General features: G+C 40.7%; 2 protein-coding genes across 19 annotated transcripts in view; both read right to left on the bottom strand.

Annotated features, from left to right (window-relative positions):
* LOC138755727 (1-phosphatidylinositol 4,5-bisphosphate phosphodiesterase gamma-1-like) overlaps nt 1-608 on the bottom strand; it is a 288,265-nt gene extending 287,657 nt beyond the window's left edge. For 4 of the 6 annotated variants that reach the window (XM_069922206.1, XM_069922207.1, XM_069922209.1 and 1 more), the window contains exon 1: nt 226-607. In XM_069922206.1, the coding sequence (XP_069778307.1) occupies nt 226-445 (220 nt within the window). In that variant the 5' untranslated portion in view covers nt 446-607. Of the gene's footprint in view, nt 1-225 lie in introns of all 6 variants that reach the window. The other 2 variants (XM_069922211.1, XM_069922215.1) reach the window with 1 other exon arrangement.
* A 10,675-nt stretch (nt 609-11,283) lies between these two features.
* LOC138755725 (DNA topoisomerase 1-like) overlaps nt 11,284-22,991 on the bottom strand; it is a 145,966-nt gene continuing 134,258 nt past the window's right edge. For 12 of the 13 annotated variants that reach the window (XM_069922192.1, XM_069922195.1, XM_069922196.1 and 9 more), the window contains 6 exons: nt 21,794-21,862; nt 21,495-21,609; nt 17,882-18,009; nt 13,865-13,959; nt 12,076-12,225; nt 11,284-11,609 (listed from right to left, as the gene is read on the bottom strand). In XM_069922192.1, coding sequence (XP_069778293.1) covers nt 11,507-11,609; nt 12,076-12,225; nt 13,865-13,959; nt 17,882-18,009; nt 21,495-21,609; nt 21,794-21,862 — 660 coding nt within the window. In that variant the 3' untranslated portion in view covers nt 11,284-11,506. The remainder of the gene's footprint in view (nt 11,610-12,075; nt 12,226-13,864; nt 13,960-17,881; nt 18,010-21,494; nt 21,610-21,793; nt 21,863-22,991) is intronic. The other variant, XM_069922198.1, reaches the window with a different exon arrangement.

The following is a 22,991-nucleotide window of genomic DNA, read 5'->3' as shown; positions in this document are numbered from 1 at the left end:
CATATTTCACTTTGCCATTAAATATTAGGCAACTTTCCAAACTGATCAACTCCGACATCCTTTGAACGCCTCCGCCCGGTTAAAAAAGACCCGAAGATTTGCCTCCGTCCCGCTGTGGGCGCCTTGTTTCCCCGATCTCCGTCCCAACCCCTTAGAAACTCGGCCACCTGCAAACGTCTTAAAATAAACAAATATTGAGTTCCAAAAAAAAAACTTTGGACTTACGTTCCCCTTCGATCTTTTCGCAGGTCCGGCACCAGGTGATCTGTCGAGTTTCCAGCTTCACCTGAAAAGTTTTTCTCTCCGGCCGCTGGGATTTTTTCTGATAATATAAAGTCATGACAGTCCCCATCTCCAAGTTGCGGGTAACTCTGCTGACTTCAGTCTCCATCCTCCAGTCTTCCAGCAAAAACCCATTTGGAAAACCGACTATGGGCATCGACATCTTCACCGCAGCATCCGAGGGATTATTGGGGGAAATTCGGGGGTGGGGGAAAGAAGTGAATGAACCCGAGAGCAGAACAAGAGCAGGTTTACTTCGAAGCGGGTTCCGCTGTTGTCCAGGGTGAGATAAGTGGGGTCCACCCCAACCCTCCCCCCCCCTCCTCCTCCTCCTCCTCCACCCCAACCCTCTCCCCCTCCTCCTCCAGTCCTAATATAGATTCATAACATCAAACGTGGACAACAGACGAAAAGAACAATCCAGTGAAAGTGTTGCAGTGCTGCGCTGTTCGGGTTCTTGCCTGGACGCTGTCAGATCCTCGGCTCAGAGGGAGACGCTGTGAAGATGGCTGAGGACCGAGGGACTGCTGCAGAGATCGAGATGGGCACCCACCCGCACATCAACCCCCTCTCTGTGTCAGCCAGAGGGCACAGGCAGAGCCGTGCCCCGAGGAAACGGCCCGAGCGCACATCGCCGGAAAGGGATCGGAGACAGGAATCTGAAATATTACAGGATCGGGAAGGAAGCAGGAGTGGAGGGAGGGAGGGAGGGGGATAAAGTTGGAAAGAAGGACAAACAGCGACATCTAGAGAGGAAGGACGAATGAAATAAGGAGAAGGGGGAGAAATTGAGAGAGAGAAACATGGGGCCAAAACGAATGCTCAATGGGACCCATTTAGAGAATGGGTGAGAAAGACGGGACATGAAGCGGGGGGGGGGGGGGGGGGGGGGGGCATTAATTGCTGACAAGCAAAAGTCTCCAAATGCTTCTGGCAGAGGATCACTTCTGAAGTGAGGTGACTCGTTCTGGGAGGGGGAATTGCAAATCAGTTGAAATTAGACAGTGGGAAACAGAGCCAACATGATGGCAAACGAAGATCAGGTCGCTCCTGCCATTCAGCGCAGGCGGGCTGTCGCCCGGTCTCCCAGCGCCTCGCCGTCATTTGCAGACCTGCAACTTCAATTGAAAGCAAACAAAAAAATACTCAGCAGACCGAGCAGCTCCAGTGGAGACGGAAACAGCCTGAACGTCTGTCGGACTCTGAGATGGAAATAAATGAAGGCAGGAGAAAGAAAGGGGGGTGGGGGGGGGGGGGGGGGGAACTGAGTTGCAGAATGCGGCAGATGTTGGACATTTAACTGGGAATATTCGGCGGGTTTGGGGAACAAAAAAAAATTAGATGTTCTACTGTGACAGATTTAAATTTTCTTCGTTTATGGGCTCCTTTTATCAATTATTTTCGCAATTTATAGGATCACTTGGATCTTGCTTTTTGAGTTTGTGGGTTCGTTTAATGGCAGTGAAATTATATGTACTTAACAGATACTTCAGAAGGGAAGGGGTAAGAATTTGGGGTATAGTATAATGGTTATCTTTTCCAATTAGCCATATGTTGTAATTACTTAAATGTTGGCTACTTTTGTTCTGTTTGTTATGACACTGAGTTTAATTTTTCTTGTTTAACTTTTGTATATTCCTTTTTATATGTTAAGTTTGATTAATGGCTTACTTACATGCTATTTCTGTAAAACCAATAAAAATAATGAAAAAGGCAAGGTTTGTGGCATCTGTGGGGAGGAAAACACAAAATTAATGTTATAGAATCTATGACATAAAATGAAGGACCTGCTTCAGCATTGAACTTTTCTGATCTACAGTCAATAGTAAAGAATGATAGGATTGTTTCCTCTGCAACTCCCTAGTTTGGTCTATCACAAACTATTACCCTTGGGGGAGTAGCAGACTAGCACACGGGACCAGAAAAAAAAGGGGAGAAGGCCCCTCCCCCCAACTTCAGGAGAAGCATAGGAGACAAGCCGACAGACGGTGACCATGGCAGTGGACCAGAGGAGCTCAGCAGCTGAATGATCCACACAGGCGCAGGCTTCTGGTGACTTCTGGTCGAAGGACTTACACAGGCTGTGGGGTGCTGATGACTAGCGATTGAAAGACCCAGACAGGCAATGGGCGCTGGAGACTGTATCATGGGAACCATGGGATTCAAGAGGGTACTGAGGGCAAGAAGGGCCTTGCGTGCTAAGGCTTCTTGATGGATTTGATGGTTTGGAACTGGAGTCTGTGAGGCTGCCGGAGTACAGCAGTGAAATCCACAGACATTCGATGTCTCTGAAGGGATTCTCTTTTGCTTCTCTTTCTGCTATTGTTAGGGGAGCCAGAAAATGCTCATGTTGATACTTGGGTTTGCCTCACATGGTAGACAAAAGTTGAAGTATATCATGAATATTACAGGACAATAAAAGTAATCTTTGAAGCTATCTCAGATCACTTTCCCAGACACATCTCTTTTATTCTGACTATCCAGGGAACCAAGCTGGCTTCTCAGGTGAAGCAGCAATTCATTTGCACTTGGCTTCCGTTGGTAGATCCAAACAAAAATAATCTAAGGTAGGGGATGTCACCCAGCCCCTCAAATCAGCTCTTTCATTCACTGACGTTGTGGCTAATCTGAATGTGACTTTAACTTTTGTATTCCCATCTTCTGTAGCAACGTTGCTCCTCTTGCTCAGTAAGAATTTACCAATCTCTGCTTTAAAGTGTTCCAAACACTGCTTCCATTATCCTTCAGGGAAGAGGATTCCAAGTCTCATGCTTCTCCAAGAGAAATGCTTTTGCTCATCTTTGTCTTAAGCAGGAAACCCCTCATCAAAAAAAAATCCAAGTTCAGATTCTCTCTCTTGAGAAAACATCCTCCCCACTCCATCCTATCAAGACTTTAATCAAGTCACTCCCACTCTTCTACAACTCCAGCAGCTACAAACTTACAATTTACCCATTCCAGGTATTAGTCTTAGTATACCTTCTCTGAACTTCTGAATATCTTAAAATAAGAGAACACTGTACACAGTACACTGGCCTGGTTTCACCTACACCTGACTTAACTGAGGCACATCCTTACTACATTTTTGTCAATTCCCCTATTAATAAATACATCCTGCTAGTTCTCCAAGCTACTGGCTATCTCTATGTACTTGTTTTTACTCCCCTGCGTATTATCAATGATGTTCAGGTGGAGATGGTGAAGAGTTTCAAGTTCTTAGGAATAAATATCATCAACAAACTGTCCTACACTATACCCTGAAGTCTTTGCCTTGCTGTAATACTACACCCTGCATGTCTGTTTTATTATTGCACTAGCTGCTGTAGTTAAGTATGGGTTTGATTTGCCTGACAATTTTCTGAAAGCTGACATTTGGCCTCTCCAAGATAGGGGTCAGTTTGCCTGACGTCCTGACCTGAACAGCAACGCATGTTTGCAGGTTTGATGACACGATCAATGTTGGTTCTAAGTGAATGGAGTGAAGTAAGATCAGCAGGGAATGGATTAGCATGAATGGAAAAATTAAGATTTGCAATAAATACAGCTCTGGAATGGGAGCTTTAGCTTACCATGTCTGCGCCAACCATAACAATCTAAACTAGTCCCATCTGCCTGCACTTGAGCCACATCCTTTTATTTGCTGCCTATTCATGCATCTGACGTAAGTGTTGCCATCGTAACTACCATTGTGGCAGGCTGCACCAAAAGAAAACAGGAACAATACTGTTTGGGGCAACACAGCTTTATTCCACTCACATAAATATCTAGTTGGCTGCTCGCTGTGCTTAGTGTCAGATCTGGGGGAGAGAGAGCGAGCACATAGTCAGGACCTCGGCTTTATACCATGGGCCCTCTGGGCCCACCTGGTGTTCGGATGACATTAGGCCGGTTGGGTTGGCCGAGTGATGTACCGCAGTGTGTCATCACAAACACCTACCCTGGCAGTGTGCTACAGACACATACAACTTTTTTCTGTAAAATGGTAGTCTTACTTAAGCTCCTCCCTCACTGGACACCAACACCCTCTAGCATTTGATTTACAGGGAATAAAGACTATCTACCCAATCCATACTTCTCCTATTGCTATACTGTATGTTTCTATCAGGTCTTCCCTTAGCCTCTGACGCTGCAGCCAAAATTTGTCCAACCTCTTATCACAGCTAGTGTGGTCCAATCCTGGTGAACTCCTTCTGCAGTCTCCAAAGCCTCCACATCTGTCCTATACTGTGGTGACCAGAATTGCACATATGGCTGAAAAAATGTTATCCATCAGCAACATAACTTGCCAACATTTATACTGAAAACTCAGACTGATGACAGAAAGCATGCCATACTGACTTCTTCACCATTTGATCCAGTTATGTGCTACTATCAGGGAGTTATGGACTTGCACCCCAAAATCCCTCTGGACATAAATGATCCTTAGGGTCTTAAATTTCTCTTGCATTACTTTTCTCTTGCATTTCCACTTCCCAAAATGCATCACCTCAGGCTTGACTAAATTAAACTCTCTGCTATTTCTTCACTCAAATTTCCAACTGCTCTATATTCTGCTGAGTTCGACAACTTTTCTCACTTTTCACAATTCCATCAAATTTCTTGACAAGTCTCAAGAGGAAAAAGTCAGGGGAGGAGGGTGACCAGCTAGATTGGAATGGTGAAAGGGTCTTCAGACCGAGTGAAGACTTCTGCCCAAAGCAATGGGCCCAAAGGTGAAGTGACAAGAATTTAGTTTAATATTGAAATTCCAACAATGTAACAACCAATGCTAATCCAAGTTCAAGATACAGCATTTTGCCTTTTGTGTGAGCACACAGTGGCCATTGAAATATAATACTGAATTCAACAACTTCAGATAAGCATTGCTTCAGATTGTTTAACAGGCCAGTAAAGCTATCGATTCACTGAAATTCTTGCTTGCTTCAGCTACACAAGTACATGAATAATAAGAATAAATCACGTTACCATATTTCAATAAATCTAAAGAGTCAATTAGCTTGCATTCGGGTTTCATCCACCTTTCTTACATTGTGCTACTTTTAAAAAATATCACCATTACATTACATAATTGTGCTGGAGAAACTCACCAGGTCGTGCTGCATGACCTGTTTGTCTCCAGCACATTGTGTATTGTACTCAAACCCAGCATTGGCAGACTTTCTCATTTAATTTCAGAAAGTATACCCTTTCTTATTTTTACTCAAAAATGTACCATTTACATTTACTAATAATGAACAGACTAGCTGCTGTTTTTTGTTCTAACTTCCCTTGATATTTTCAGAATTTTTAATTATACCTTGTAGTGTTTAACATCATCTGCAGATTTGCACATTGATCCTATTTGCCCCATATTCTAAACCTTTGATGAATACTGTAAACAACAGATGTCGAAGAAAATCCTGTGGAACTTTGCTGGCCACATCCAGCAAGACTGAAAAATTATTGGTTCTAAATCTCAGTATCCTATCCACTAGCTTTTAATCCACATCACCAATACATTATTGCCTTCTCTAACAGATTTCTACATAGTATTCACTCAAATATTTGTTGACAGCAGTATTTCTCCTCCCTGCCTTACTCTTGCCCTTTTCAAAGAACTTGATTAAGTTTATCCTGAATGCAGGCAAGTATTATTAACATTTTACTCACTCTCTGTAATAAAGTACTCTCCTATTGGAGGATTGGTAAGTATGACTATTAAAGATACTCCACTCCCATCATGAACAGTTTTTGTTGAAAGGAGCAGCGGGTCAAACAGCATCGAGGGAAGTGGGATGTGGGGGTAGTAATTGTCGACATTTCAGGTCAAGATCCTGAATCAGGATGAGATTTGTTTTTGCTCAAGTTTCCAAAACATCTGTAGTCTCTTGTATTTTATTACTAGTTCCTGTTTTAGTAAAATGGGATTATCACTGTAGGGGATAGGAGCTGAATGGTCACAGTTAACATTTCACACAAGCACAAACACAAGTCACAGCCCAGTGACAGTTTGATGCATTGGAAGAATTGAGGGAAGGCTTGTCATAGTTTGTTCCAAATTCGATACATTTGCAAAAACATTGTGGTTTTGCAAGGGAGAACCATTCTGACGGCTGAAGAGAAAACAGCTTTTTGAAACAGCTCTTGTGGCCAGCCATGTTTTTGTGGAATTCAGAGCAAAGCATACTCTGTGAATGACTGGGCCTTTTTGGTAGATTGACTTGTGCCAGAAGGGTCTTTAGGGAAGCAAAGTGTTTCATTTTGATTGTGACTAACAGTGAAGGTCACTTGGAGAGACCGATGCCAGGGTCTTGGGAGCTTCGTGGAGGCCGCCCAGTTTGATTCTCACTTACATAAGGACCAGGAGTGTTAGAAATACAGCTTGTGTGGATGGATATTTCTTCAAAGGCAACACAAGGAGAATTCATGAGACTGTAGTAGCCACAACTCCAGTCTTCCCATCAGTTCATCATTAATTCTGGGCATCAACTTTCAAAGGGCTATGCTTAAACACTTTAAAATTCAATCTTATAAATTCAGTAACTTTTTGGATTTTGGCCTGGACTGTAATGGTTTGGGTATATCACACCCACATACACCTGCACAGAGTTGGGGATAGATTTAGTGTAGAGGATAGTTTAAGAGTTTTAAAATTATACACTGTCTGGTTCATTGTCTATTGCTGCTCGTTACCCACAGTTCATAACAGCTTCCATTCAGATCATTCAGTTGTGTTCCTACATTGAAAATAGGAAGAATAATGCAACACGGTGATCATTATTTTTTCTCTTTTTTGTGATAATTTTTTTCTCTCCTTGCCAACATAATTATTAGTTAATTTGTGTTAGTGCATTTTACATAATTGAGAAGTTGCAGCAAGATTTTCATTGCCTATGTACAATACATTTATGTATTCATTCATTCATGATAAAACAATCCCCTGTGACCCTACTATTTATTAATATATATTATAATGTGCGTGTTCTGGGGATATGTCTTATGTCTGTTTGCATTGTGGACCGGAGAATGCTGTTTTGTCGGATATCTAATTCAATTGGATGAACTTGAACTAGATCATTCACTCCATTTGATCAGCCAGAAATAATGGGAAATTCTAAAAACTGTTGACAGATAGACAGGAGAAAAGTACACCTCAATGAAGTGAACTTGGGATAATGACAGAAAGACTTGCAGTTATGCAACATATTTCACTTTACATCCAATGAAGACTTTGGAGTCACAAATAGATGAACAGTTCACCTCAGAGTAATTGGCTTGAAGTTTCTAATACTTAATTCGATTCAAAAAATAGTTGCCGGAGATGACATCTGATTTCAATTTAGTTAAAATTGATTTAATTTATAGGTAATACCTTTAATGCTCTTTAACCGACCTGGTACCATATCTTTCTTGATCTCAGAATATCCCAACACTTTAGGATTAATCACACTAAGGCCTTTATTACAATTACTGAATTTAAAAATAGGAAGGTTCAGTTTCAACTGTACAGGATACTGGTGAGGCAGAACCAGGAATAGTATGTGCAATTCTGTTCTCTTTATTTGAGAAAGGATAGACTTGTCTCACAGGCAGAGGAGGTACATTAGGTTGAGGATGGAGATGAGAGTTGGCCAATAAGGAGATTAAGATGCATGGGACGATACACACTGGAGTTTCAAGAGGGAGATCTGATGTAAGATTACAAAAGGGATTCTTTGGCTTGGCTTCGCGGATGAAGATTTATGGAGGGGTAAAGTCCACGTCAGCTGCAGGCTCGTTTGTGGCTGACAAGTCCAATGCGGGACAGGCAGACACGGTTGCAGCGGTTGCAAGGGAAAATTGGTTGGTTGGGGTTGGGTGTTGGGTTTTTCCTCCTTTGTCTTTTGACAGTGAGGTGGGCTCTGCAGTCTTCTTCAAAGGAGGTTGCTGCCCACCAAACTGTGAGGTGCCAAGATGCACGGATTGAGGTGATATCAGCCCACTGGCAGTGGTCAATGTGGCAGGCACCAAGAGCTTTCTTTAGGCAGTCCTTGTACCTCTTCTTTGGTGCACCTCTGTCTCGGTGGCCAGTGGAGAGCTCGCCATATAACACGATCTTGGGTAGGCGATGGTCCTCCATTCTGGTGATGTGACCTACCCAGCACAGTTGGATCTTCAGCAGCATGGATTCGATGCTGTTGACCTCTGCCATCTCGACTACTTCGATGTTGGAGATGAAATCACTCCAATGAATGTTGAGGATGGAGCGGAGACAACGCGTTCTAGGAGCCGTAGGTGATGCCGGTAAAGGACCCATGATTCAGAGCCGAACAGGAGTGTGGGTATGACAACAGCTCTGTATATGCTAATCTTTGTGAGGTTTTTCAGTTGGTTGTTTTTCCAGACTCTTTTGTATAGTCTTCCAAAGGCGCTATTTGCCTTGGCGAGTCTGTTGTCTATCTCGTTGTCGATCCTTACATCCGATGAAATGGTGCAGCCGAGATAGGTAAACTGGTTGACCGTTTTGAGTTTTGTGTGCCCGATGGAGATGTGGGGTGGGGGGGGGGGGGGGGCTGGTAGTCATGGTGGGGAGCTGGCTGATGGAGGACCTCAGTTTTCTTCAGGCTGACTTCCAGGCCAAACATTTTGGCAGTTTCCGCAAAACAGGACGTCAAGCGCTGAAGAGCTGGATAAGGGGGTCCAAAACTACAGGAAAGTAGATTTCAGACAGATGAGGAACTGCTTTTTCCAGAGAGTAGTGAATCAGTGGAATGCTCTGCCCAAAGAATCAGTGTAGTCTGCCTCAACACATATATTCAACACACAAATAGGTTTTATATGGCAAGAGAATTAAGGATTTAGAGCAAAACACAGGCAAGTGAAACTCAGTTTATAACAAGATCAACAAAGATCTTGATGAATGGTGGAGCAGACCTGACAGGTCAGAGGACTTACTGCTGTTCTTATCCTTGGGAAGCTTTGACACATTTAGCACATTTCCTTTCACTTCAAACAAATTCTCTGTTCTTGAGTGGCCCAAGCCCGAAACGTGAGTTCTGTATCTCTGCTGTTGCTACATAGAGGTCACCGTTTGACCTGCTGAGCTTCTCCAGCATTTTGTGTTTTTACAGTGTCTCTAGTATTTTGTGATTTACTTGTGTCCTCTCCCTAGTCATCCTCCTGTTTTTAATGCAAGTATAAAGCGACTTAGGGCTCTTTAATCCTACTCACCAGGGACCCTTTGTAGCCCCTTTTGACCTAATGCTCTGCTTGAGTCCTGTCCTTCAACATTTATATTCCTCTAGGGGCATGCCTGCTTTGTACCTTACATATACCTTTTAGTTTCTGACTAAATTCACATCCTCTTGTCTTCCAAGGTTCACTATCCTGCCATCCCTGTGCCACTTCCTCCTCACTAGAACATGTTTTACCTGGACGTTGTTACCTGGTCCTTAAACAACTCACACATGGCAGTTGTGAACCTGACTGATAACATCTGCTCCCAATTAACGCCCCCTAGCTCCTGCCTAATAATGGCATAATTTGTCCTCCCTTAACTTAGTTTCTCACGAGATGTGAGCTTAGCCTTGTTTATCATGATCTAGAAACTTATGGAACATTGATCACTATTTTACAAGGGCTCTCCCACTGAAACTTCAATCTTAACTGGCCAGGATCATTTGCCAATACAAATTCTAGTATGCCCCCCCCCCCCCCCCCCCCCCCCACTTCCTATTTACATGTTGCTTCAGGAAACTCTCCCTGTATGCACTTACAAATTCTACCTCATTAGCTTCTGGCTTATGGTAGGGAAATAACCTTTGCATAATTTAGAGATACAATACGGTAATGGGCCATTTTGGCCCACAAGGTCATGCTGCCCAAATGTCCCCAATTAACCTATGACCTGGTACTTTTTTCAAGTGTGGGAGAAAATGAGAGCACCTGGAGGAAACCACTCAGACACAGGGAGAACTTACCATTTCATTACAGACAGTGCTGGATTCAAACCTGGTGCTGTAACAATATTGTATTAATTGCTATGGTAACTGGGCTGCGTAATGCTGTTTCTGCTCTTGCCCGGACAAGTGGACCCAACTACCAGTTTGTTTCCTGTAAACTTTGACTAGTTTAGTGGTTTTCAAACTTTTTCTTTCTACTCACGTCACCTTAAATAATCTCTATACCCCAGGTGCTCTGTGATCAGTAAGGGATTACTTAAGGTGGCATGTGAGTGGGGGAAAAAGGTTGAGAACCAATGCTCTAGACCCAATTGTTACTGAAATATTTTGCTTGAGAAAAATTGTCATTGGTCTTTGGAGTTATGAAACTGTGCACATAAGTCAATTAGGTATAATTAAAATAGTGGTTTTCAAACTTTTTCTTTTCATTCACATACCACCTTAAGTAATCCCTTACTAATCACAGAGCACCTATGCCATAGAGATTACTTAAGGAGATAGGTGATGAATGGAAAGTTTGAAAACCACGGCTCTAGTTCTTTGCATTTTCCTCACCTTGGGATAGTAGTTCTGATAGAATTCACACAAAAAACAAATGGTAGTTCAGTTACTAATATCTCATAAAATGTTTTCTGAGCATTGGCCCAAAAGTTCTCCTGTTCAACATAATGCCCATATACTATTAAGTTATATCAGCAAACCAACGGTTGAGTACAATTAATAGAGTGATGACTAAAGAGCAGTGGCATCCTGAGTCATCGTCTGGGAAATCCAAACCTGCACCGACATTAAGGACATTTCAATGAGGAGCAGTTAACAACTCCAAGTTCTTCCTCAGTAGCCTCCAGTCTGTGGAATTAGGGTGTCACATCATTCTGAGCTATGCTGTTAGCCATCATTTGAGTTGCACCTGATTATTGTGTATGATATACCCCTATAATTGCACTGGTTGTATACTTCACATATTGCAGTTCAAGAATTTTGATATAACTGAGAGATTTAAGATGCTTAGAACAATTTTTTTTTGTTTAGAAGTATTTCTGTCCAGATACTTTTGGCTGTGTACTGCAGAAACAAAATGCAACTTTCACCAACTTTAATCTTAATTTTTTTTCATGAATATTTCTTACCAAATGCACACAAAGAAAATGTATCAAAAACTTTTACATATACATTTGTAACTAATACAAAACTTAAAAATAAAAAAAAACACTCAGTGAAGTATGTCCAAGTACAAATCTTTATAATGTAATATATCTTTTGAGTCCCTGAGTTTCTGAGCAATTGCTGCAAGGTCAATTGCTTTAGAATTCAAAATCCTCCTCGGTCATATCGATAGCCCAAGCAAACTTCTCTCTTTGTGTCTTATTGTAGATCTTCTCAATGGGAACATTCCATTTCTTGCACCTTCAAAGACAGATTGGTAATCAAAAAAGTTTACTTTTATGCCAGGAGCTATTCAACTCCAATTTTACAAGCCATGATACTTGATAATCAAGTCCCAAAGGAGGCCAGATAAGAAAAAAAAAGGTCTCAAAAAGACAATGAAAATACAAAAATAATGAATGCTGATTTAAAATAAACAACTGCTGTAAATGAAACCGTACCAGAATGAAAGCACTAATTGCTCTAAATGAGACATTATCTGAAAGACAACTTAGTCTTGAAAGGAGAAACTGTTTATGCCTTGGACCAGTTTTTCAGGTAAAACCTGAATTTATTAATACTCACAAATATTATTTCTGCTGCAATCAAAACTACTCGTCATGCAACTTCCAAGCTCTGATAATAATTTTTCCATAGTATGAATTACTCAGTAGATCAAATTTCTATTCAATCACATTCCTCAGTACAATGACACAGTTACACTCACCAAGCCACTGTAATCCTAGGATCAAGATAGTTCAGTTTGGACGTGCCCAATGCAATTTGCTTGTTTTCCTCTCTGTCTGTTGCTTGGACCTCCAATTTTTTAAGTTGTTCTTCCAACTTTTTGACAAACTTATTCTTCTTTTCCACCACCCTACAGAAATAAGCTGTTCATCAATTCCTTTTGAAAAGCATTTCAAGAAGACCTTTATTAAACAATATCTTGCCTCCCTCCCCAGACAATCAAGACTAATGAACTTTCATCTGTTTTTACACCTTCATCCTCTTGCACATCTCTTCCTCTATAATCCTAAAGAAGTGATTGGTTGGGAACTTTTTGCTTCCTCACCAAATAGCACATTTGCTGATTATTAACAGAGCAATTGGCTAGAGTACAATCAGGTTTCACTGTAGTTTTTTTTACATGATATAATCTATTAATTGAAACAATCTGCTGAGGAACGAAGATGAAGGGTTCAAATTTTTAAAATGAGAACCAGATGCTTCAGGGGTGATACAAAGGAATGCTGCTTCTGACAAGGAATTGCAGAAAAATGCAACTTTTTGGAACTCTGGGAAGGTCAATACTGAGCAGAGAAGCTGCACGTAATCTGCAGGTCAGACAACATTTACAGAGAGAAATGGTCAGTCAATGATTTGGGTTAGGACCTTTATTCATGGCTCATTGATTGGACCTTTCTCTCCATGTGTGCTACTCAACGAACCAAGTCTCCCTAGCTTTTCATTTTGGTAACGTTTTATTTATCATTTTAATATATTTAACAATCAACAAATGTAAAACATCAAGAAGACCCCTCCCTCCACCCCCTCCCCTCTATACATCCTATTAAACAGAGAAAAAACAAAGAAAAAGAAAAAAAAATCATCCCATTTTCAGTGCATATATAAAAAAAATCATGGAGACATGATAATACCACACTGTTAAAATCTTTACCGAAGTCTACTGGCTAGCCAATAGCAATCCTAACTCTATATTGGTACCAGAGAGGTACCCATATGCTCTAAACAAGGCTGCCAGAATTTTAGGAAGGTGTTATATCCCTTCCAAAGATTGTATGTAACCTTTTAAATGGGATGCAACTATTCATCTATGAAGACAACCTATCCATGAGTATTTGGGAGTTAGAGTTCCATGTTACTGCTAGGCATTTCCTGGCCACATATAAAGCAATTTCTGTGAATTTAAACTGAAAAGTAGTTAGTAATCTACCAACCGTGGTAAAGTTCCCCAGAAGACAAAGCTCAGGGTCTACTGGGAAAGTGACTCCTATGATCTTGGTTAGTGTTTCAGAGTTCATACCGGAAGGGCCTCACCTTCGTGCAAAGCCAGGTTGAATGTAAAAAGGAACCAACCTCTGTACCCCAGCTAAAACACATCTCTGATAATTCAGGTTGATATTGGTATAATTTCTGTGGGAGGAGGTACAATGGATGGAGAAAATTATAACTGACCAATCGATACCTGGCCAGCTTTTCACTGTTTGTTCAAGATGGCCAGCATCTGGAGTTCTTTTGTTTCACTATGGCTAATGATGTTTGTTAAGAAAGGATATTAAAGAATATTCAGCCAGGATGGCAATTTACATTTGAATGGAGCTGATGGTCTTTGCTGTTTCCAGCCTAGCAAGGCTGGCCTTAGATTTCATATAGCACAATTTCACCGAATGAGAAGAAAAATGTATTTTAAAATAAACATGATTTCCTGTAGATGGCATGGTAAAAAACAGATTTACATACATTTCATTCCCTCCTGAAGAATGTTTCAAACTTACTGTTTAGATTTTTCATCTTTTTTCACTTTGCAATCCACTTTAGCATTTTTCAAATCTTTTTTAGCTGCAGCAAATTGTTCCATTTTTGCTTCAATCTGCCAACAGTAAAACATGAACTCTCTAATGAATTTGTTAATGCCACATTTAATGTCTCCTGGTCCAAGCATTAAATTACAAAATTGTTAGACTTTCTTAGTTTTGGAAGGAGATAAACTATAGCATCCAACCAAGCCCCTCATCTATACTTAATGATTTGAATCACTGCCCACTTTCCTCTGAGGGTCTCTGGTAAATTCACTTGCAAGGACTGTTGGTGGCCGCAAATGGTGGTGAGAGAGGAGGTAAATTCCATGCAATTTTCATTTTTACAAATGAAAACTTTGAGTAGCAAAGAATTCTGTCTGACCGATTGAATTGATTGACAGGCAGATAAACTATGCCAGCCGTGATAGTCAAAGCTTACCAAGTTAAAAAGCACATCTTTCTTTGGCATAAGGTGATGAAAAATATTTAAGAGACCCCCGTTCTCATCTCACGTACCAGTGAAAATAACTTAATCCTGGAGAAACTCAGAGGGTAAAGCAGTATACTTTATAAAGATAAATATACATCACCAACATTTCGGGCTCGAGCCCATCAGCAAGGTATGAAGAATCCATCTCTATTTATATGTTTTTTTTAATCTAAACTGTTTGAGCTGCTGAGTTTCTCCAGCATTGTGTTTTTATCTGCAGATTTTTGTGTTTTACTAGTGATAATAACTATCCTGTTTCCATCTTATCTGTCCCTCACCAGTACCCTGCACAGTTACAGTAGAAACTCCCGGTCCTTAAAATAATTTCCTCAAGCAATGAAGGCCAACATTTCACTGACCTTCCTGATTACCTGTTGCGCCAGCAAACCAACCTTTCTTTGATGATTCATGTATAAGCACTTCCAAGTAACTCTGGACATTATTATGCTGGAATCATTCACCATTTAAATAATAATCTTTTCTATTTTTCCTTCCAAAGTGGATGACCTTGTAATTAGCAATATTGTACTCTGCCAGATCTATCTACATTTAACCTACCTACTTCTCTCTGAAGACCCTTCCCATTCCATGCACAATTTGCTTTTCCATTCAATTTAGTGTCATAAATAAACTTTGTTCTGCCACACTTGGTCCCCGCTTCCAAATCATTTTATACCCCCTGCTCCCATTCACTACAAAAGCAGGATTCGCCTTGTCCTCACCTCCCCACCCCACTAGCCTTGGCATCCAACACATTATCCTTCTGTAATTTCACCACCTGCAGTATGATCCCACCATCAAACACATCTTTCCCTCTCCGCCTTCCATAGGGTCCGCACGCTCTGACTCAACTTATGTACTCATCCCTTCCCATCAATCACCCCCTTGGCATCATCCCCTGCAGCCACAGAAAATGCCACCCTTGCACCCACTCCTCCTCTCTCACCACCATTTGCGGCCACCAACAGTCCTTCCAAGTGAAGCAACACTTTATGTGGAGCCGCAGAAGTTATTTACTGATCTTCTCAACATCAGTGAGACTGGACATAGACTGGGAGATTGCTTTGCTAAGCATCTTCGCTCTGTCTGTATCAGTGACAGTAATCACCCAGTGGTGAACCATTTCAATTCTGCACCTCACTCCTACACCAACCTATCTGACCATGACCACCTGTAAGTTGGAAGAGCAACACCCAGGTTTCTGATTGTTTACTTTCCAAACAGTTAGCATTAAAATCAACTTACCAGCCTACTCCCTGTTCTCCCTCTCTTCCCCATCTCTCTGTCTTATTTTCTCTAGCTCTCAACCACATTCACTCTCCATTCACAGAGCCTTTCCCCCCACCCCCCCTCCACCTCCTTCTATTCTGGTATGCCCTCCTTCCCTCCCTTTTCCACCTATTACTGTGGGACTGTGCTCATCCCCCTACGTCCCCCCCTCCCCCCCCCCCAATCCTGGCCGCCTTCTCACCCAACACCCCATTTTGCTTGGGCGACTGCCAAAATTTTGCTCATACCTTGATGAATGGCTAAAGCGTGAAATGTTGGTTATGTATCTTTATCTTTGCTGTATAAAGAATACAGCTTGACCTGCTGAGTTTCTCCAGCATTGTGTTTTTGTGGCAGTCCACTCATCTCAGTACAGAAACCCCCATTTATTTAAACTCTCTGCCTTCTATTAGTTAACTAATTCTCTTTCCATGCTAATACTTTACCTCCAACTCCATGCATCCTTGAGCAAGTCTTTTATAAAGCCCCTAAATGAATAACTTCTATAAATCCAGCTACACAACATCCAAGTATTCCCCTCGATCCACTGTATTTGTTACAACCTGAAAGAACTCCAGGATGTCAAACATGACCTACCCTTCCTGGATCCATGCTGTTTCCACCAGATCGAATAATTTCTATCCAGATTGACCACAATTTCTTCCTTAATAATTTCAAACATTTTCCTGACTACAGACAATAAACCAATCAGCCCAGTTTTTTTCCTACATCTTCAGTGGAGTGACATTCACTATCTTATAATCCATCAGGACCTGACCAGAAGCCAGAGAAATTGGTAAATAATCACAAATGCCAAAACCATAACTTTCACCATCTCTTTCAGTATTTGTTTTTTTTATTCCATCAGGGCCATATCTACTTTCAGACTCACTTGCTCTACACTACCTCTAGTAATAGATACTGCATGAAGATCCCTACCTCCCATTGTATCTTTTGGCAAATTGGGCATGTCCTCCACCATGAACAGTTGTTCACGCCCTCGGCAAGTTCCACATTACCTCATAGTAAATCCCCCTTCATTTTCCTTTTGTGGCATAATAATGGCAAATAAATATGAGTGCAGTTACAATGGATTCAGAAAATAATCTAACACCATTGTGACTTATTTAAAAGGTGACCCAAGTATAGTTTCAAGGTTAGCAATTTGGAAAAAAAAATACAAAAATTTAACCAGAATTAAAATGGTTAGTGTATCGGGTGGCAAGGTTAATGCAGCTGTTAGCGCAATGCTGTTACAGCGCCAACAACCAAGTTTAGAGTCTGCCACTGTCTTTAAAGAGTTAGTATGTTTTCCCTGTGTCTGCGTGGGTTTCCTCCAGGGGCTCTGCTTTCCATCCACCTCCAAAATGTACTGGGGTTGTAGGTCAATTGGGTGTAACTGGGCGACACGGGCTCATGTGTTGAAAGGGCACATTACTTTGCTGTATATCTAAATTAAATAGAATTCTGTTGTTTGAACAGAACTTTTAAAATGAACATGGGAAATTGTAGTGATGTCTCAAAAAATTGGTGGCTCAGTGTAATCACATCATGTAACAAGTAATTCAGGAAAGGCCTGGAAGCCAGGTAGTATATATGCATTTGATATACAGGTACTCACCAACTTGCAACCTATATGACGTATCCAAACATATGACCGTAATTTTTTTTAAAGAAAAAATATAAAACTTGCTCGGTTTTGGTGAAAAAAATTGGGCCCATCGATGGTGACTGGTGGCCAAACTTTTGTGAGAGCTGGCCTTGGTGGCTGCCACGTTGAGATATTTCACCACATTTTAACTCCTTATGTCACATTTTTTATGATTCTTTTGTTCAATATTCTGACGGTCAGACAGATTTTACAGGCCAGTGGAGTCCACAGGATCAGAGAGAATAAGAAGGATTCAGAGATAAGAGGACATAAGGAAAGTGATCGATTTTACTCTTCAGTATCACAGGTAGGGCAATTCCATGACATACGTCCATTGCGAGATACAACCTGTTATCCAGAACGGAACACGGAAGTATGTCGGGGAGTACCTGTACTTCCAAGGTACAGAGGTGCAGTGTAAAGTTAACCATTGAAAAGGAATGTGTTTGGTTGTATAAAATGTTTAGCTTTTTTTTTTAAATAACACAAGAAATACTACATTAACCATATGCTGGTCCGATCCACAACCGAGTTATGAAGCGTTAAATTCAGAGTCAATGTTCTGGTTTTCAAGACATTCTACCTTGGCCTGAATATTTTTCATAGATTTCTCAAAGGTTTTCGGGGGTGCCCTCTGGTGGTTGCAGAGAATGGCCACTGCTCTGTTAGCTCTGTTGTAGGACAGGATTTTTTCTGCAATACTGCTTTCAACTATAAAGAAAATGTAAACAAACCACGTCATTGAACAAATACAGTAAAATCTATATTTTTTCCAGGTGTGTAGAGATCGTCACTGATTTCCTGTCAAAGATGACAAATCTTTGGAATATTATGCTGTCCATTCACTTAACCCTTTTCTGCTTTTGGCAATCTGTCTTTATTTCCAAGTATTCTGACCTCAATAATATTCTGAATTCTCATGTGCAAGCTTCAATTATCCAGCATTCATGATTTTTTTTCACCCAGGATAAAGTTCCATTCATCCATTTACTTTGTACAAATTTAAAAGAGGATCCTGATCAAAATCAGGATGAATTTCAGAATGAAATCTGCAGTTGTCTTGTGCTGGAGTCATCCACCCAAATTATTTTGTATCTGCACAACAGATTTATTTATTTTTTAAAAAGCTTTTTTCCTAATTCAATTGCACTCACTCAAGATTGTTGGAGAAACTCAGCAGGTCCCAAGGTATCTTGACAAAGAGCTCAGGCCTGAAGCATTGGTTATGTATCTTTGCCTCCTATTGTCTCTACTGTCCTGTCGAGTTTCCCCAGCAATTTTACTACAATCACAATGTTTGCAGACTCATTTAACACGGTCAAGCAGGACAAATGGGACAAAGGGCTGTGGTTGCTTCACATAAAGTACACATAGTTCAATCCCATCACTCTATTCATGAATTTAAGGGAACTCTTTCATTTCCACTATGGATACAGAGAGACTTTGTTTCATATTGGCACCACACTTCATAATAGCATCCATTATTTTTTTTTAAAGTTTCAGTCTAATTAGATTAAATTTTGACCACTTTGAGCTCTAAGAAAAACAGTTCAGTATCCCGGAGAAACCGAAAAATTGCAGATGCTGGAATCTTGAGCAAACAATGAGAAGTCTGAGGAACTCAGGAGGTCAGCTAGCATCCAAGGGTAGAAACAATTTGTTGACATTTTGAGTTGGGGACATTTATCAAAAGTAAAACAGGAAGGGGTGATATCAAGTCAAGTTTATTGTCATCTGATTATACAAGTACAACCTGACAAAACAGTGTTCTTCAGTCCTCAGTGCAAAAACATTCAGACATACAACCAGATATAACACACATACAAATATAATACACATGCAGGACAAGTATTATATCTATAATAATAACTAAATAAATATTGTTTTGTACAAATGAGTGTCTCGGATAGTTAGTATGAGCAGTTCCTTTGGTTATTCAGCATTCTCACTTCCCGTGGGAATAAGTTGTTCCTCAGCCTGGTGGTGTTGGCTCTGATACTCCAGTATTTCTTCCCTGACAGGAGCAGCTGAAAGATGCTATGTGCAGGGTCGATGGGGTCCTTAATGATTCTGCGCACCCTCTTCAGACAACGATCCTGGTAGATCACGTCAATTGTGGGGGGAGGGAGATCCGTGATCCTCTCTGCCACTCTTAGGGTCCTGTGATTGACCTCCAATCGATTTATTTGCAAAAATTGTGACAGAATATGATGCAGCTGGCCAGGACACTCTCGATAAAGCTCCTATAGAAGGTTGACATTATGATGCCCAGTAGTCTTACCCGCTTCAGTCTTCTCAGAAAGTGCAGTTGTTGTTGCACCTTCCTGACAAGTGAAAGTTGGGTGTCCATGATAGCTCACTAGTTAAGTGAATTCCAAGGAAATCAGTACTCTCCACTCTCTCTAGTACAGAGTTGTTGATGTGTAATGAGGGTGTTCATTCCTAGTCTTCCTGAAGTCCACGATCATCTTAGTCTTGTCCATGTTGAGACTCCAATTGTTACTCTTGCACCATTTCACAAGATTTTTCACACTTCTCTGCAGTGTGACCCATCGTTGTTGCTGATGAGACCAACAAGAGGGAACAAAAGGGGTGGGGAAGGGTTAAAAGATGGGAGTATTGAACAGAAAGTAGGGGAATTAGAAACAGATGGAGGGAAGCACCATGGAGAGGGGATAGGGGAATGACAGAAAGAAAAGAAAGAATGAGAACAAGGAAAGAGATATAAAGCATAAAACCAAATAAAGATGGAAGTAATCTAAAATTAGAAAATTGATGCTCATGCTATTGGGTTCAAGGCCGACCAGGAAGAATACGATCTGCTGTTCCTCAAATCTGCGTTTGCCCTCATCCTGACAAAAGCACTCACTCTGTGTCGTAATGGTGAAGGTGAAGTGGTTGGCTACTGGAAATTCTAGCCTCAACCCAGTGGTGTTTGGTGAAAGGTCACCCAACCTGTGCTTGGTCTCCCTGATGTGGAGGAGGCCACCGAATAAAGCTCTGCCTCACCTGCAATGTCTGTTTGTGGCCTGGCATAGTGTTGAGGGGGAGAGATATAGGCATAAGTTTTGCGCACTGTGACTAAAGGAAGAAATGCTCAGGAGGAGGAGGATCAAGGCATCTCAAAGAGATTGATCTCTGCAAAAAGCAGAGTAGGGGTAGTGGGTAGGGAAAGATGTGGCTGCTAGTAGAGAATAGATGAGTGTAGGGGATATACATCCACGGTGAAGTGGGGCTGGAGAACTGGAATTCTTCAGACAGAGTAAATGAGCAACATCTTGGAGGTAGGTGGGAAGGGATTGGATTGAGGGGGTGGGTTGGGCAGGAATAGGATGGTGTTCAGGTTAAGAGGAGATTGGTTCAATGGGGTAGAAGCAGGTTGAACCAATTAATCAGAATCTCACTGCCACCATGCTCAAAGAAGCTGTGTAAGTGAATCTTCCGGTTGCTTGATATTGCATGTTGCGTGACTGGAAAACTAATGTTGAGGTGAGCCAATTTTAAACATTCGTATTTTTTACCTATTCATTTTCCAACATTTTTGCCATTTGCTTGAATTCTGAATAACAGGGATTTTACTGTAGTTAAGAATCAAATTTGCTGAACAAAGTAAATGGATTGAAACTTAAAGGATAATATGAAAGGTGCTAAAAATGGTTTAAGACTAAAAAGTGCTGATAAAAATCTGAAGAGATCAGTATTTTCCAGTGCAAGCCAATGTCCAAAACAAAGCAGCACATTATTTAACAGCAGAAATGAAAAAAAAATTAAGAATAGTTGTTAAAGAACAAATAACTGAATATTTTGGCATTCTGAAGAATTAAAAATGTTGGAAACATTTAGCGGATCAGGCAGCGTACATGATGGAGAAACAGATTTTACACTTCAGGTTGGAGACAGACTTCATGCCTGAAACATTAATTATTCTCTTTCTGCAGATACTGCTGGAGTTGCTGAATTTTTCCAACATTTTCTAAAAAGAGTTGTATTTTGTGAAAATCTTTAAAATATGTAGATACTGGAAAAGCAAAATAAAATCAACTTGCAACCTACTCCAGAATCTGCCTGAGCAGCTGAGTACTTTCAGAACTTTTTTACAAACATTGTCCTCTTCCTGATGAAGGCACATATTTATATGTTGTCATATGCTTTGCCAGCATTTTCTGTTCATATCCAACGATAGGAAAGTCACTTACGGTTTGTTAATTCTGCCAACTGCTCTTGTAGTGTAATGGAGGCATTGTACGTTCGAAACACTTTGGCTGTGAGTCCCTCCATTAATTCTTGAAGATGCTTATTCAGGTCTGAGGTCTATGGTAAAATGTAAAGCAAATGTCAATTTACTCTGTTCACCTCCAGAAAAGAACATCACACAGCGTGTGAATCAAATTTAGCAGATTTAATACATGCATTGCTTTAACACAGTTTTTTTTTAAAAAGACAACAAAAGCCTGAACATGAGATTGATCTGTATCAGTGGAAGCCAGAAACATACATTCAATCTGTCAAACACGTCATCTGAAGGATCCTTATTCTCCATGAATAACTTTAGATTCCTGAATACCTGCAGAAAGAGTACATAATAATTTATTTAGAAGTGTGCTTCTGGTACAAAATATATAAATATAGGAATATAAAACAGATTTTATTTACATAGTTTATTTCATTACTTAAGGGCATCTCAAATCAGTTTACCAGCCAATCATGCCCTTCTGCTATGTAGTCACTGTTGTAATAGAGGGAATGCAGCGGTCAAATTGTGCGAAGGACTCGCAAATAAAAATGGAACTACAAGACCAAATTAAGTTTTTGAGGTAACAAAAGAAATTGATGAGGGTACGGCAGTAGATGTGGTCTATATGGATTATAGTAAGGCATTTTACAAGGTCCCCATGAGGGACTCATTCAAAAGTCATGAAGATCCCATGGAACCTTGGTTGTGTAGATAAAATTATTGTCTTGTATGCAGAAAGCTGAGAGTACCATATTTTCACTTATATAATGTGCATATGCATATAACACACAGAAAAATCATACAATGTGTAAAAATATTTTTGTATAATACACACACACATGCATACGCAGCACAGGTGTAGTATTCTAAATTTTGAGTGACAAAAGCAATTTGTATTTATAAGGGACATGAGACAAAGCAAATGCTAGTTATCTGCCACAGTTAATCTCCCAAAATTAACACCTAATCAACTTCCCCCAGAGGTGCTAATCGCCAGTTATATAGATGATATCCTGCTGCACCACATTAACAAGCTTTTGAAAGGAATCAATTAAATAGATCGAAGACAGGCTTCAGAGTTAAAAAGCATTTTAATTCTAATGTCTCAAATCAGAGCCACTTGATATGTTAATCTACTCCAGACAGGTCTGGGCATTTGACTTTGATAAGGTGCAGTGCCCTTGCCAGAATGTCCTGTTTATTGGAATACCATGGCATTCAGTACAAAGAGATATTCCCAAGATCAAAATTTCCCACGCTCACTATAAATTGTGCGTGTTTTTTCATTGTCGCTATTATATTCCCATGCTGTTTTCACATTCCCACCTTCACTATAAATTGTGTGTGTTCCTTCGATGCTGCTATTATATTCCCATGCTGGTTTTCACATTCCCACGCTCACTATAAATTGCGTGTGTTCTTTCAATGCTGCTATTATATTCCCATGCTGGTTTTCACA

The sequence above is a fragment of the Narcine bancroftii genome, chromosome 2, assembly GCF_036971445.1.
Source record: "Narcine bancroftii isolate sNarBan1 chromosome 2, sNarBan1.hap1, whole genome shotgun sequence".
NCBI lineage: Eukaryota > Metazoa > Chordata > Chondrichthyes > Torpediniformes > Narcinidae > Narcine > Narcine bancroftii.
This window is presented reverse-complemented; position numbering and strand designations above follow the sequence as displayed.